Source organism: Cydia amplana, chromosome 5, assembly GCF_948474715.1.
Source record: "Cydia amplana chromosome 5, ilCydAmpl1.1, whole genome shotgun sequence".
Taxonomy (NCBI): domain Eukaryota; kingdom Metazoa; phylum Arthropoda; class Insecta; order Lepidoptera; family Tortricidae; genus Cydia; species Cydia amplana.
In genome coordinates, this window is record NC_086073.1 from 15,712,584 (window position 1) to 15,728,582 (window position 15,999).

At 36.5% G+C, this 15,999-nt stretch overlaps 1 protein-coding gene across 6 annotated transcripts in view; it reads left to right on the forward strand.

Moving 5' to 3' along the window:
- LOC134648133 (sodium bicarbonate cotransporter 3) overlaps nucleotides 1–15,999 on the forward strand; it is a 74,851-nt gene that overhangs the window by 50,363 nt on the left and 8,489 nt on the right. For all 6 annotated transcript variants that reach the window (XM_063502605.1, XM_063502606.1, XM_063502607.1 and 3 more), the window contains one exon: nucleotides 15,787–15,891. In XM_063502605.1, coding sequence (XP_063358675.1) covers nucleotides 15,787–15,891 — 105 coding nt within the window. The remainder of the gene's footprint in view (nucleotides 1–15,786; nucleotides 15,892–15,999) is intronic.

Sequence of the window (15,999 nt, forward strand, 5' to 3'; positions counted from 1 at the left end):
CTTTTCGACGCCATGTCAAACATAACACAAAAGCTGTCACGCTGACGCCACGTCACCGAAGTGTCAAAACTGAAATTGAACTTTATGCATATGCACGTAGGTCTATGTTGCTCTGTGATATGTGACAGATTAATCGGTCTTTGGCGTTGAACCTACGGTGCGGATATATCGGTTATTGGCGTCCAAAAGGTTAAAAACTGCCAATCTCGCATAATATCCATCAGGGTGGAATCACAGTCGACAGTCATTTGCATTTTTTTTTGTTTTTTTATCAGAAGGGTCGTGATTGACACGGGCAGTATTTATCTATTTACCTTTTCAAGATGGCCACCACTTAGCGTGGCTCTAACCCTGCCCTTAGGACAAGGTCAGTGCACTCGGCGCATGCTTGGCTGGCGCGCCTGAAATAACGACCATGCTATACCTGTGAGCGGTCGTTCGAAAATGGACGTTAATGTGATGTAATAAGGTCGTTGTAATGTTAGTGTATTTTTTTTAGTTTTTGTATTTTTTGACTATTTTTATGTGTAGCACCTATGTCGAAGCCTGCGCTGTGGATTGATATTGTATTGTATCGGGATATACAGCAACAGAAAATACAAAATTATTTAAAAAATATTGTGAATAATGACGATGCACTTAAATGTTTTTTTGGTGTTATTCAATTAAATGTAAGAAGAAAACTAATTAATTTGTTTTATATCAAAGTGTACGGCTCACCCGGTACTGTATTATCTTATTTCTAAATAGGTATACTGTCTTGCATGGTAGGTTTTAATGAAAATTGTACTCTAACATTAGTATTTAAGTCCTGTTACTAACACTTAGGTATATGGGTCTTGCCTGAAATAAGCGATTATTTAATATAATTTAATTTATTCATAAAGGTCCAACGATTTTGCCTGGAAAATACAAAAAGCTTTTTCTTGTCTTTTCAATTTTATGAAGGTTACCCAAGTAATTTATACACAGAATAACTACCTATTATGCTATTTGTAAATTAGTACATTACATCGGTCGTGTTTCATTTATCGCCACTCGTTGCGAACTTCCTACTTTTCGCACTTGTATCGTTATGAACTAATTGAAAGCCATAATCTACCGAATTGTTGCCACTCTCGAAGAAGAAATACATTTTAACCAATCAATCACCAGCACTAATAACCCACTAGTCTCATTATTTCAGAACTAACCCTTTCCTGATTTCGATTAACTATCACATTACCCGAACCTCTTAGCCTACGAGCCAAGGGCTCATTTAGACGGCATCGGCACGCGAACTCGTATACAATTTTAGTTACATTGCGGACCATTGAGGTTACATCAATTCAGCTGACCGATCAAATGACGCAATGTAATGAAACTCAAATGCAAGTTCTCGCACCGTCTAAATGGGCCCTATTCAATCTCTCGACCGCTATTTAATTATCCTTGTAATTTACTGAATACACGCTATCTACCGATAGTGTTTTGTTTTGAGGCTCTTCATTGGGAAAAAACATCCACGATTAGGTCAAAGACTTCCGGATATTCACAACGACCGATCGTCCGCTACCCGCTGCCATCTACCTTGTAATAGATATTAAATACTTTTTAACTAAAACGCAACGTTAAAAATTGTAACTAGAAGTATTTTTGGAAAAAGGTACATGAAAATTGGTTCTAAACATGCGTAATGTAATTTTACTCACGAAAAAAGAAAATGACTAAGAATGACTAATAGTTGCGTCCTATTGCCTCGTCAACGAGAGTCCACGGAATGTTTCTCGGCTGATATTATGATGTAATGTCGGTCATTGTACACACTCGTAAATTTCGTAATGGAGGCCTTTCTCGATTTTCCAATTGACTGCCATATTACGCTTAAGGTTGGGAGAGACCTACTCAGTGCCCTTTAATGTAACCTCAGCCTCATCTTATCTTATGTTGTTCGGGGGCCCTTGCAGATACACTTCGACCCATAGAGATCTTTTGTGCAATTACCCCCTAGGAAAGACCCGTCAGCTACTCAAGAGCTTTTCCCACCATATCCATGTGTCGGATGATGGAGCTCATGGGTAGCGTTTTAAAGTCCTTTGGTTCCAGATATCCTGCTCCAAAGTCCTTCATTCTTTGTCTGGCGAGGGCGTGACATTCACACATTAGGTGTTTTATTGTCTCTTCCTCTTCGCCACACATACGACAATCGGTGTTGTAAGCGTGTCCCATTTTGGCCAGAATACCTTTGACCCCGTAATGGCCAGTGAACAACCTCAGCCTACACTCTGTTAACCTTACTCGTAGATCAGATTATCGTTACCATCATCTTGGAAACACAGTATTTACTTACACTGTTATACCTTAATTAAATAAAGAAAGTATCTTCCCACCACAGAACCTTTTTCGTGAACTTTGAGGGGTTCGTAGCATTAGCTTTATCAAGTAATTTCTCTAACAAATAGAGTTGAACCACCCAATTATTGACACTGAATATTACAAAAAATTATATGGAGCTCGGTCGATGTGTCCCATAATATTTATTTATGTATTTAGATGTAGAATATTTGTTTATTCTAAATGTCTACCCATTATTAAGCTGTTGAAGGTACTGGTAGGTATCGTAGCTATTCTATAGTAAAATTGTTATAGATTATATCCATTATCCCGCCGTAAACGTGTACCTACATACAAATCAGCAATAAAATTAACATTTCCCAATAGACCCAAATGCCTATTTTTAGGACAAAGTAAATTGAATTAAGAATCAGTCACAATGTCAAAATCAAAAGTCGCCATTGCTATATTGGAGAAGACAAGATACTCAGAAATATGTGTAGGTACATAAACTCTATTGTCTAGGCAATAGTAAGTGATTGTTTACCCTCAGTTTCAAATAGGTCTATTGCGTAGGCAGGCCGGTGTACTATGACATTTTGATGGAACTGCCATCCTGGAATTATTTTCCAGATAGAGATACATATATCTCTTCAATTGGCGTCTTAAAGTATCTGTCACAGACTAATTATCCTACATAAAGGGGCTCTTTCTGTTAAGCTATTAAAGAAAATACTTAGATACGATAGATATTTTTGACGCGTAGTGTACTCAGTTATTTTTGATGCTGACTATATGTGATAGGTGTCCGTAAAAATAATTTTATTTTCCGATGTTGCTTCGCTGCCTGCTGCGACATCATAACCTCATATCAGCCCTAGTGCAGATCGACACGATATTCCTATTTTCCCAGCCGCTGAATGCATAATGTGGCCATTAATGACTGCTTCATTACATATTCTTGGCGCGACTAAACAGATTTTATATTAATGCAGTCTATTAAAGTGTTAAATTGAATCTCTGAAGGTCAGGGGAATTGGATTTTGCTTTAATATTTGTTGGTAATATTTTTAGCAAGCTCGTAAAGTTTTAAATGAAATATACTTCTGAGATTTTTTTCATTCACATAAACATATTTTTGCGTGAAATTCGTACCCCTTCTCCCCTCAGGAGGTAGATTTCTAAAAATAAAACAGTCTATGCCCATCTTCGGGACAAGCTTTCTATAATTATTATTCAAAATCGGTTCAGTTGAGAAGCCGGGAAAAGTTTAAGAAGTTTTGAAGAGTTAGAAGTTAGAGCAGGGTAAGTTAGACTAATTCTCTTTGGTTAGACAAACAGAAGTGTCGATGGAACTGAAATGATTACAGGTACCTACAATGTTTTTAATTCAAGTAAAAGTATTTTAGGTAGACCAAAAAATCTTTTGAGACTAATCCTTCGGGAAGAAGCCCTGGGAGGATTCGATATTAAACTTTCGTGAGACATATTTTAAACTGTTTATACGACAACGGTTTCACTCACTTGAATTTTTAGTCGCTATTGGCGACATGTTTCGGGCCCTTCGGGGGTCCATCCTCAGGCTCGAGTGCTCGCGGCGACTGCAACTCGTGCACTGATCGCGCCGCCCTCCTCGTCGCTCGTTGCGCGCGCGCTGACAGGGCGGGGGCGGGGGGCGCGGTGCACTCCGCATCCGGAGTTGTCACGTGAAGGTTTGGTAGGGCGGCTGTATCGACTGACGCCGAAGGGCCCGAAACATGTCGCCAATAGCGACTAAAATTTCAAGTGAGTGAAACCGTTGTCGTATAAACAGTTTAAGAGGGGGAGGCCTTTGCCCAGCAGTGGGACACAATAGGTTCGAAATATCACTACATAGTATAAAACAAAGTCGCTTCCCGCTGTCTGTCTGTCCCTATGTATGCTTAGATCTTTAAAACTACGCAACGGAATTTGATGCGGTTTTTTAATAGATATAGTGATTCAAGAGGAAGGTTTATGTATAATTTGTTAACCCGTGCGAAGCCCCGCTAGTAATAAATAAAATAAATAATAAATTGAAAGGTTCAAGTTACGTAGTCTTAACCTGGAATTCAGCTCAAGGAGCTCTGCACGGATGACTATCGGCTTTGCACTGCAAGACTAAGGGACCATTTAGACGATGCGAGAACTCGCATGCGAGTTTCATTTCATTGCGGGTTTTGGTCGGTCGGTTGAATTGGACGTAACCAACAGTCCGCAATGTAACTAAAATCGCAGGCGAGTTCGCGCGCCGTCTACATCAGCCCTAATCTGCGTCTAGGTCGAGTTAATACGTTTCGACAGCGTGCCGATTCGTTATCTGTTCGTAGATTCCGAACTTGGTTAACTTTTCCATTTATTTTATGATGTAGGTATGATTTACGTCTGCCATGCCATGCCGTATGAGCGTACTTCTTAAAGGCCGGCAACCTCTGGTGTTGCAGGTGTCCATAAGCAACGGATTACCATTACGCTTACCATTATGCTTACCATCAGGCGATTCGACAAGCGGACGCCCGCCACTTTCCTCTTAAGTTATTTTTTACTAAACTTATACCAGTTTACTTATATAATTCATCTGCTATAGAAATAGTATTATTATTTTCTTTTAGGAGTCCTTAATCTTCTTCAAATTTCTTTGTCAAATTTTTGAGGAATACGCCCGGGAATGCGGGAGGAACGCCTAGGTATTAAGGTATTATTATCACGTAAGCAATAAGACTATAGTTAAAGGTATTATGATTTAGAATTTATCGTTCAGATATTACCCATAGGTAAGGTGAAAGGGGACATTAATCAAGAATCGAAGCATGATTTATATAAGAACGGGCTTACTGTATCTAACTTCAACTGACCTAAATCACAATTTAAAAAAACTGTAAATATTTTGTCCTCTCTCAAAGTGAGCGGGAGTGAGAATTTATCTTCGAATACCTACAATTCATATTGATTTTACCAAAGCTAGAGAAAAGGACACCTGTTGCAAGCATTAGCGCGATGTCATACATTCCGGAAGCTTCAGCGTACATCCGGAACTCAATACCCTGCTGTCATCCCTTCAGAAAGTCAGTCACGATCAACAACGCTACTATGCATCCATTACTGAAGCTGGCTTTGACATTGGGGCCAGGGGGCTTAGCCGCTTAGCCATGACAATTGTTCACAGAGAAACGAAACGAAACGCTATTTGTCTCTATCGTACTAATATGGAAGAGTTAGAGAGACAATAGCGTTTCATCTTTGCTAGGCCCCCTTTTTGTACATATTAATGTTTATTGCGAGTTCATATCTATGCCACTAAACGCAAGTAACAATGTATGAAATCGCAATAAACACTAATCTGACTGATGACAGCGAACTTTTTCTAAAATAGTTTCTCGAAGAAACCAACGCTTATTCTTTAATCTTTTAAATCACGAAAGGGACAACTGCCGGGCTGGTGTTAGCTCCATAAAACAATGTTTCAAACGGTACTTATTAATTCGTAGGTCCCTATTTCTTCTTAAAAAATTCAATCAAAGACTGATACGCAGGCCACACGTAAAACAGGTAACGATAGGTTACACGGGCTCCACTAGCCTGAACTGTGAGCCTGAATTATGAGAACGAACAGCGTCCGACATTTCAACGTCGAACGTAGAGCCGGTCATTTGCCTCGTGTTCGCTAAAAGCTGTAACATATTGGTGTACTGGTACGCCCCCTTACGTCCGTTAAGAACGCAGCTATACGATCGAGAAAGATATAATATGCTGACCGGGGGCCTTATTCGACATGCCACTTTTGACGTCGCATGTTGAAGTTCATTTGAATCTGAACAATCATGGGTTGTCGAATAGGTAAAGTGTGTCACCTGTCAGTGAATCTCATGTAAACAAATCATTTCATCGCTAGACTTGGTTGTCTATTGGTATGGCCGCCATGTTTGGATTTATGACATTTAAAAGGGGATTCTATGGCATAGAGTAAACTGCATTTCTATTTTCTATAGTTTTTTGATTCCCCTACTCGACGCAAGATGGAGTTAACAGTCAAATTTCGATCTTGGCGTTATAAAAATAAACCGCAAGAACATGACATGCAGTTGCGTTGGTGTAGATCTATCATGAAAACGAATATATGACAATTGTCCAGAAATAAAAAAAACTTGACAATAAACATACAGCAATACATATACCACTAAATGTCAAAAAGAAAACAGATTTAGTATAATTACTAGGTAACAAATTATATATAAAGTTTAAATTTTAAACCAATCGTCGTGGGTCCTAACCCCGGCTCTTAGCAATGAACATCTTGTAACTTGTGTGAAAAATATCATTTGATATTACACCAATTACTTTATGGTGAAGTAAAATATCATGAGTCATGAGGAAGACGGAGTAGCCAGTAGCCACAATAAGCTATATTTTTGTCCTCTGGGTTAGATGGCAGTGAAATAGGGAGAGATAGTGAAGAATGCGGCAAAATAAGCATATATTGTGTTGTTAGTAGTTAGTAGACTAGTTTTTTTTTCTAAAAATGAAAATTGACGCAACAGCAAGCTCATAGCCCCCTATGAGCCAGTCTGTTAGGTGCAGGCTTAAGGGCTAATCCCGGGGGAAGCGGAGCGTCGGCGACTAGCTGGTGCATCTGCTTATTAACCTCTTCTCACTTTTACCTCAGGTCCTTTGATTAATAAATTAAGGTAAAATTCGTAAGAACTAGTGCCTGTGTCATATTCTAAATTGGACGCTATGCCTAATTAGTTGTTATAAATTAAATACAATAATTATTTTTTTAATTAAATTTATAACAACGCAACGTGGGGTTATTCATGATGAATTTTAATGGCTTATATAAGACAGCGGTTGTATATTGCCTCAGAAATTTGGATTTTGTCAGTTTGAATGAACAGCAAACTGGAGACATTGAGATTAATTTTAAACTTATTATTTTAGGTGTTCGTAAGAAATAAGGTATTGACAGACATTGACGGAAAATCGCGAAAACCCGGCCAGGTGCGTCGGACCACGCAAAACGGAGGAGGATTCCATACTTACTTCTTCTACCATGTATCCATATGCCAAAATAGCAACAAAAAAGCCGAACAAAAATACCGTTTCTTCGCAGCACTAGATTTCAGTCCTTTTTTTAGAAAAGTAATATGTTTAGGTACATAATATATATATATATATATATATATATATATATATATATATATATATATATATATATATATGTAGGTAATTTTGTTATGTGAAACTTATATGTTGTGTTACGAGACTTACGAGTAGGTAACTTTAAACTTTAACAGCCTAACAGATCCCAATAAGGCCTAGTTTACCCTCTGGGTTGGAAGGTCAGATGGCAGTTGCTTTCGGAAAAACTAGTGCCTACGCCAATCCTTGAGATTAATTGTCAAGCGAACAATAGGTTCTCATGATCCGTGGCAAAATCGAGATAACGCGAGGAAGAATAACTTTGTCACAAGAATATTTGGCCAAATATAAATCCTTACTCTCGTGTATTTGACCTACCTACTCGTATTGAGTCGTATTTTGCCACCTAGTAGCCTCGAATTGGTTGTTATATGTGGCTTTCCATAAATTAAGGGTCCTTATGCTTCAATAAGGACGTTTTCATGGGGTCCCGTTGTTTCCCATAAAGTTTTCCTCCAGGAACAGAAAGTTGAATTCTCATAATGTTGAATTATCGAAATGTTGGATTCTCAAAATGTTGAATAATATTTTCACGGATATCACTGATATCAGACTAAATCAATAGGTAGGTAGGTTAGGTTCGTTAGGTAGCTTCAGATGCCCGAAGGGCAAATCGCCTAGAAATAGGAGCCACGCGAAGCGGGGCTCCCTAGTTAAGTTCAAGTCAAATTCAACATTTCAGGATTTCAACATTTTAGGAATTCAACTTTATGTTCCTGGACGAAAGTTTTAAGTCATAATGTATTGTTTGTCATATTATCATAACTCATAAAACTGAAACCGTTAACATTTCAAGATTTTAGTTAGGTTATCCTATAGATAGGTTAGGTTAGGTTAGATTTGTTTTATGGCAATCCTGAAAAGTGACGCGTTTCTGAACCAAATGAATTATGACTAACGAAAATTCGAGCAAACAATACATTATGGCTTAAAACTATCTGGGAAACAATAGAAACCCCGTTTTCATCTGAAGTTGCAATAGAAATTGAAAAAGCCACATTTTTTCAAGCTTTTACTTAGTTTCATCTGTCCCGTTGGTTGTCTGTCTGTTCCAATGTGGTTCCAATCAAATCATGCAAATTAAATCCCAACAAAAACATAAATGTGAAATGAGAGCCAAGTTCAATATTGAGAATACGTGTCGTTTGTTGACTCGCCGACAAAAGAATTGAGATCTATATGGGTGCCAAGTTATGTGCTGTGTAGAAAATCCTGAAATTATAAAGGATTTGTCTTGGCTAGTTTTTAACAACAAACCAAGTTTTTGAAAAACTAACAGAAAAATATATATTACCTATATGCCTATACGTAAAAACTAGCCAAGACAAATCCTTTATAATCTCAGGATTTTCTACACAGCACAGAACTTGGCACCCATATAGATCTCAATTCTTTTGTCGGCGAGTTAACAACGACACATATTCTCAATATTGAACTTGGCTCTCAATTCACATTTATGTTTTTGTTGGGATATCATTACTTTTTGTACAGAAATTACTATAGTATTCATCATGAAAGCAGTTTGCCTAAGCTGAAAAGGAGACCCTCGCTAACGCGCGGTTAATTGTCAAAAAGTTTCAGTTTCACATTTTTTCTTTTGTATACGCCTTATAGTCTACTTTCATTCCAAATATCAAGTTTCTAAGTAATCTAGAAGTGGGCTAGGTTTTTGGTCTATAAGTATTTTTTTTTTCCATCGATATATCAATAATTTCCAGTTTTCAGATTTTTCCCTCTATATGCACCTAATAGTCTACCTTGATGCCAAATATCAAGTTTCTAAGTCATCTAGAAGTGGGTTAGGTTTTTGGTCTATAAGTATTAATTATTTTTTTTCCATCGAAATATCAATAATTTCCAGTTTTCACATTTTTCCTTCTATATGCACCTAATAGTCGACTTTGATGCCAAATATCAAGTTTCTAAGTGATCTAGAAGTGGGTTAGGTTTTTGGTCTATAAGTATTAATTATTTTTTTTTCCATCAAAATATCAATCATTTCCAATTTTCACATTTTTCCTTCTATATACACCTAATAGTCTACCTTGATGCCAAATTTCAAGTTTCTAGGTCACCTGGAAGTGGGTTAGGTTTTTGATCTATATGTCAGTCAGTCACAAAAATGCCGGTTTTTAAAGGTTAATTTATCAATAACTGTTTGAGCTATGTTTATGAAATAGTGTATTTTGAACAAGCTAAGGGACTTGAATACATGTGCCAAATTTCATGTGTGTAGGTTAAGTAGGTTTCAAGTTGTGAAGGGGTCAAAAGTAGCTCGAAATGGTTCGTGTAATATTACACACGGTTGCTGCGTCGCCAGTTCCTTTTTCTTTGAACTTGGCTGGACACGCTACCGCGTGTCTAGATTTGACCCACTTCTCGGGTGTTCAATGAAGCTGAAAATTTACATAAGTACATAATATGTAATATGGGTGACAATACAATATTTTTATGGTTACCATCGAGCTGATCTGATGGTGATGATACAGACAGTGGTCTTTTAAGTCTTTTTAACTTTGTGATAAAACAACGCAACTTAATTATATTTGAAAATATTTAAAGAAAAATACAGTCAGAAATTAGAAATTTTGTTATCTAACCTCTCTATCACTCTTGCATATTCGAGCGATAAAGAGGCAAATAGCTGAGTTTCGATTTTCGCACTTCCCGATAGGCCCCTTTGTAAACAAACCGCCTTGATGTGTCTATGTCAAATTTTTAATTGTCTGTGAAAACTTGTTAAAAAAAAGTTTAAAACAAAGGCGTAGGCAAAGAGTAGTATAATATGTATATAGCTGGTCAACCAAATCTTGTCAGTAAAAAAAGGCACGAAATTCAAATCTTCCATGGGACGATATCCCTTCGCGCCTACATTTTTCAAAATTGCCGCCTTTTTCTACTGTCAAGATCTGGTTGACCAAGTATACCTATATAGCGCTGGCGGTACACCGAGAAATTCAGTAAAATGCTGCAAATGATGTTAAAGGTATGAAAATCGGTACGATTGATTTGTAGAACATTTGAAACAATTTGACCCGAAGCACCAACAAATAAAAAGAAAACGAGAGGAGTTATGACGTCATCTTTTTTTGTAAGGAATAAAAAAAATATTGTTTAAAAACCTATCGTGTTTGGTATTAAACGAAAGGGCTTTCTGAGCCGATTCCAAACATATATCACATCATTACATTTCAGTATTTTTTTTTTATTATAATATAAATAATTTTCAAAACATACCAATTAAGTTTGGGTTTCTCCAGATACAATACGGCAAATTTTTTTTTGTAAAATATACCTCTAATCTTATACCTAATATCCTCATATCTAACCCTAATAAAGCAATTTTGAAATTATATACATTTAGGTTTTTTTTTTATTTTTCAATTTTACATAGTGTGATTTATGAATCTCTCAATTAAATATTTAAAAAGAAAGCATAAAATTAATATATAACGGTTTTTTTCAGAAAGTCGCTTATATCTCGGAATCTATAAGTCGTAGTAAAAATTGTCTATGTAATAATTAAGAAAGAATTAACCGAAAAAACTCACCTTTAACGTCCCCCCTTTCCCGAGTTCTCCGCCCCCCACTCATCAGAACTTTTTCTTACTTAAAGCTTAGATATTACCAAAGGAACATGTAATAGTATTTTATGCAACTGTTGTTTAAGAGAGGTCAAAAAAGGCGAGTGGCGTGAGTAACAAAACAACAAACAACAACCGAAAATTGTTAATAAAGACGCCACTAGTATTTTTTGACTCAGTTAAACAACGTTGCATACAATACTTTTTCTACGACCAAGCACTTACTTTGAAATGCAATGAAATAATAATAAAAATGGATGATGATGATTGTTTCATGTCCTAATGTGATAGGTTGTTCAGTGCGTGGGATTCTTAAGGGGAACGAAAATTTTATTATTTTTGCGCTACGACGCACGGTTTAGGAGATACAGCCCTATAAATATTTTTCTTCCTCTTTTTCTTTTTTTTCTTTTTTTTTCTTTTTTTGTGTTTTTTAAATCTTACTTAGGGGTTTCTTAAAGGGGAACGAAAATTTGATTATTTTTGCGCTACGACGCACGGTTTAGGAGATACAGCATTATAAAGTTTTTTTTTTTGTGTTTTTTAATCTCTTTTTTGTGTTTTTTTTAAATATTAATTAGGGTTTCTTACAGAGGAATGAACATTTTAATATTTTTGGTTTACATTTGGTTACATTAACGGTTTACTCATCTGTCAGAAATGACAATTAAAATTAGATTGGAAACAATGTATTCCATACAATATTTTTTAAGTGGTGATTACACGAAGTATCGTAAAAGTGCCAAAAAGATACTGCGTGTATGCACAAATATTTTTTTTGGGGAATAGACTAAAGACTTGTGTTGATAACTATAAGTTAGGGGTTTAAAGGTGTGTGCACGACCCTTTAAATGACAAATAAAAGTACGGGAGTAGAAAAAGCAAGTTTCAATACTCTTATTTTACCCGAATGACATTATTACTCGTATTGAGTAATTCGGCAGGGCTATTATTACACTTTGTAAAATTGAAAAATTAAAAAAAAAACCTAAATGTAAATAATTTCAAAATTGCTTTATTAGGGTTAGATATGAGGATATTAGGGATAATTTGAGGTATATTTTACAAAAAAAAAAATTATGGTATTGTATCTGGAGAAGCCCAAACTTGGTATGTTTTGAAAACTATTTTTATTATAATTTAAACAAAATGACTGAAATGTAACTATGTGATATATTTTTAGCATTGGCTCAGAAAGCCCTTTCGTTTAATACCATACACGATAGGTTTCTAAACATTTTTTTTTATTTCATACAAAAAAACATGACGTCATAACTCCTCTCGTTTTTTTTATTTGTTGGCGCTTCGGGTCAAATTGTTTCAAATGTCCTAAAGATCAATCGTACCGATTTTCAGACCTTTAACACCATTTGCAGCATTTTACTGATTTTCGCGGTGTACCGCCAGCGCTAGAAGTGGGCAGCAAAGAGTAGTATAATATATAGAACAGTCGGCAGTCAACGTTTGTTCCTAATAAATATAACATTGATGAATCAAGGCGGTTTGTTTAAAGAGGGCCTGCCGCGATACCAATTTCGTTATCTGCCACCATTAAATTTCGCTCGTATATGCAAGAGTGATAGAGAGGCAGATAACGAAATTTCCCCCCACCCCCCTTTGGATGGTTCTTGTTTGAGTTATAATGTCACTGTATTGAGGACTCAACCTTTCCATTTTTAAAGTATTTTTATATCGACATGACACTGGCTACTGTAGTAAATGCCAAAAAAGAAAAAAAAAACGCTGTCATAGTAATCGTCAATCGAAATAAACAACGTACAAATATCCAAGAAAAATTTGCAAAATAGTATATGATAAATATGTAAAACATCATTAATTATCGAATTAAGATTACATACAACTTTGTGTAAAAAAAATTAAGGCAATTATACAGCCCGATTATACGGGTTACATCTTGAAAAAGATGATTATCTTGGAAAGAAGAGTAAATATACATAGGTGAACATAATGGTGAACAAAGGTATAGTCAAATAGGTAGGGACATAATTCAGGGTTTGCTTGTCTGGTCCACGCATGCTGTACCTATCACGACCACGGCACGGCCGTCTCCTGCTAACTTTTCGCTATAATAGTAAAATCATAGGTCTAATACCTATGATTTTAATATTATAGCGAACAATATTTCATGTTCATGATCTCGAATTTAAGACTTTAGCTTAGATTTATGGCGTGCGGCCTAGCGCGCGTTGCCTCTATGAGGAGCTGTCAAAGCGCTTTATATCTGTATGCTTTTGATGATGCGGATCAGCATTCTTATCCAGCGGGGCAAGCGGGCAGCCTGCAGAAGGGCACCCTACCGCACTTGGTAGGTCACTACACTCACTACCAGGATTTAGGGCTAATAATTTATTTATAAGTTTTTAATACCTTTAAACGAGCAATTCTTGTAAATTTATTTAATTATTTATATGTATATATATTTCGGGGATCTCGGGAACGGCTCTAAACGGATTTAGATGAAATTTGCTATATGGAGGTTTACGGGGGCGCAAAATCGATCTAGCTAGGTTTTATCTCTGGGAAAACGCGCATTTTTGGGTTATTATATGTTTCCCGAGCAAAACTCGGTCTCCCAGACATTAAGTTTTTAATTTAAGTGTTTTTATCATGTTTCATATTTAAACTTACAGATGTGAATCACCAGCAGAGTTTTTGGAGAGGTGTGGTTTTCTTATTTCCTGTTACCAACCTGAAACACCATACCTACTTAAATATCAGAAAATAATAAAGTGAAGAAAATTAAATAAAGTTGAATGCTTAAAAACTTTAATGTTTTATTAAAATTAAACGAAAAAAAATGTGTAAACTGAAATAGATCTAATTTTTTTATTTGTAGTTGAATAACATATATGTATTTAATCTCCTTTAATTAAAAATCATCTCTGAGTAGATACATATTAAACAATAGGTACTTTTAGGTCTTGGTAGTAATGTTAGGTCTTATGACCTACTGTATTTGACTATATTACTTACCAAGACCGAAGCCTGACCTGTCAGTCACCAACTATTTTGATGCTCTTTGTAGGTAGCATCAAAATAGTTGGTGACTGACAAAGTTACCAAGTTACTAAGGTAGTAGGTACCTATATAGTAGGTAGCAGTAGCGCAATATTTAGTCAAAATATTTTGACTAATTTAGATTACTTTTATGCCAAAAAAGTAATACAAGCTATTCATGTTCCACTTAGTAATAAAATACGGACTTTTCTGAATATGTGGTTTACGAAATGTGTTAAGAGCCAACAGGAGTGGTCATTTCTCCATACAAACGTACTCGACTGTTTCCTCCGTGGGTTTTGAAGCTAGAGCAATGATTTTTTTAACACAGATTAATATTGTCAATATCTGTGTCGGACCGTTTTGCTTTTTTTGATATTTTTGTTTTTTAAGGCGCTAGAGCCCTTCAAAAATGGCCAAAATGGCCTAATTGACTATGCCGCAATGAGAGGCGTGGTATTCAAAACTGATATCAATTAGCCAAAAAAGCAAAACGGTCCGACACAGATAATTTCATAATCATTTAGATTTCCAAATTTGGTTACGATTGGTTAAGTTTTGGAGGAGGAAACAGTTAAAAGTAAACAGGAAACAGGAGGTTTCGTACTCGACCTCGATATTTGAGATTTTTACGCAGGATTCACCTTGTCCTTATCGCATTAGTTTTAGGTGCCGCTTCCGTTAGCGAGACGGGTATATTTACCTAAAATATTTAAATCTCAGCTCCAACAGGAGGCTCTTAAGGTACAACTTGTGGTTTATTAACGTGGTTTAGAAATAGGCAGCTTGAGTTGAGAGAGGTGATGAGTAAATTGTTTCATTTTTTTACAATTTTGAGCGTTTATAGGAGAATGTGTGGAGCAAGCATTATTTGACGTGTAGGTGTGGGTTCAACAAAAAGATCGCTTGTCAATAAGGCATTCTTGCTGTTAAAATTCAATTATTAATAGCCTTTATCGACCATCAGCAATGTAGTCCCTTTTTGATTGATGGAAATTGTCACGTAAGTTCCACTACTCGCCGCCGCATCGCCTACAGCGCATTCGTTGGTCTATCGCTCACAAGATGTCATTAATTCATGTAAACTTACGTACTGAAAAAAAAAGTTTTACTCTTTGCTATAAATTACCCTTTCGCACGTCAAAAACTCCAAGATGGTGCCGAAGGTCATAGAGAACCAAGTCTACCTTTGGAATCATTACTTGTCAAAATTTGACATTAGCAATCCACAGTTAGGTGACAACCAAACCAAACCATTATAAACCTTAAAGTAATAATAAAACAAAGTTGTTTTTTGTTAAATTATTGTTTGTACCAAATGAACTTCAGCACTTGATGAACTTCAAATGAACTTCAGCAGTTGAATTTCAAATGACGCGAAATCTGACAGTTGCACATGTCGAATAGGGGCCCGGACCAAGGTCGCGGTCTGGTACGCCTGTCTGTTACACCTTTAATGCTCACAGCTCTTTAACTATTCATGTGTATTTCGTAGTAAGTACAGTCACCACACGGGATTGTTACGCCATTTAGGGTCCTAGCTAAATTGGTTGTTCCATACTTACGTTATGGAATGTCCAATTTAGCTAGAACCCTAAATCATGATGGTACTATGTGCAGCGCCTGTACAATACCAATATTGGCTTACTTTCAGGTCACAGAGCGCACACGGTGTTCGTCGGCGTGCACGTGCCTGCCCGGAGACACTCGCATCGGAAACACAAACACCACCATCGCGATGGGGAGGACGATCGACCTGGTATGTTGGGATAAGTTTCCTACTTTGTCCAATTACTACTTACTTACTCCGTTGGCTCAGGAACCCAGCATGAGACTTGGCCTCCGATATAAGACAGCAGCGTCACTT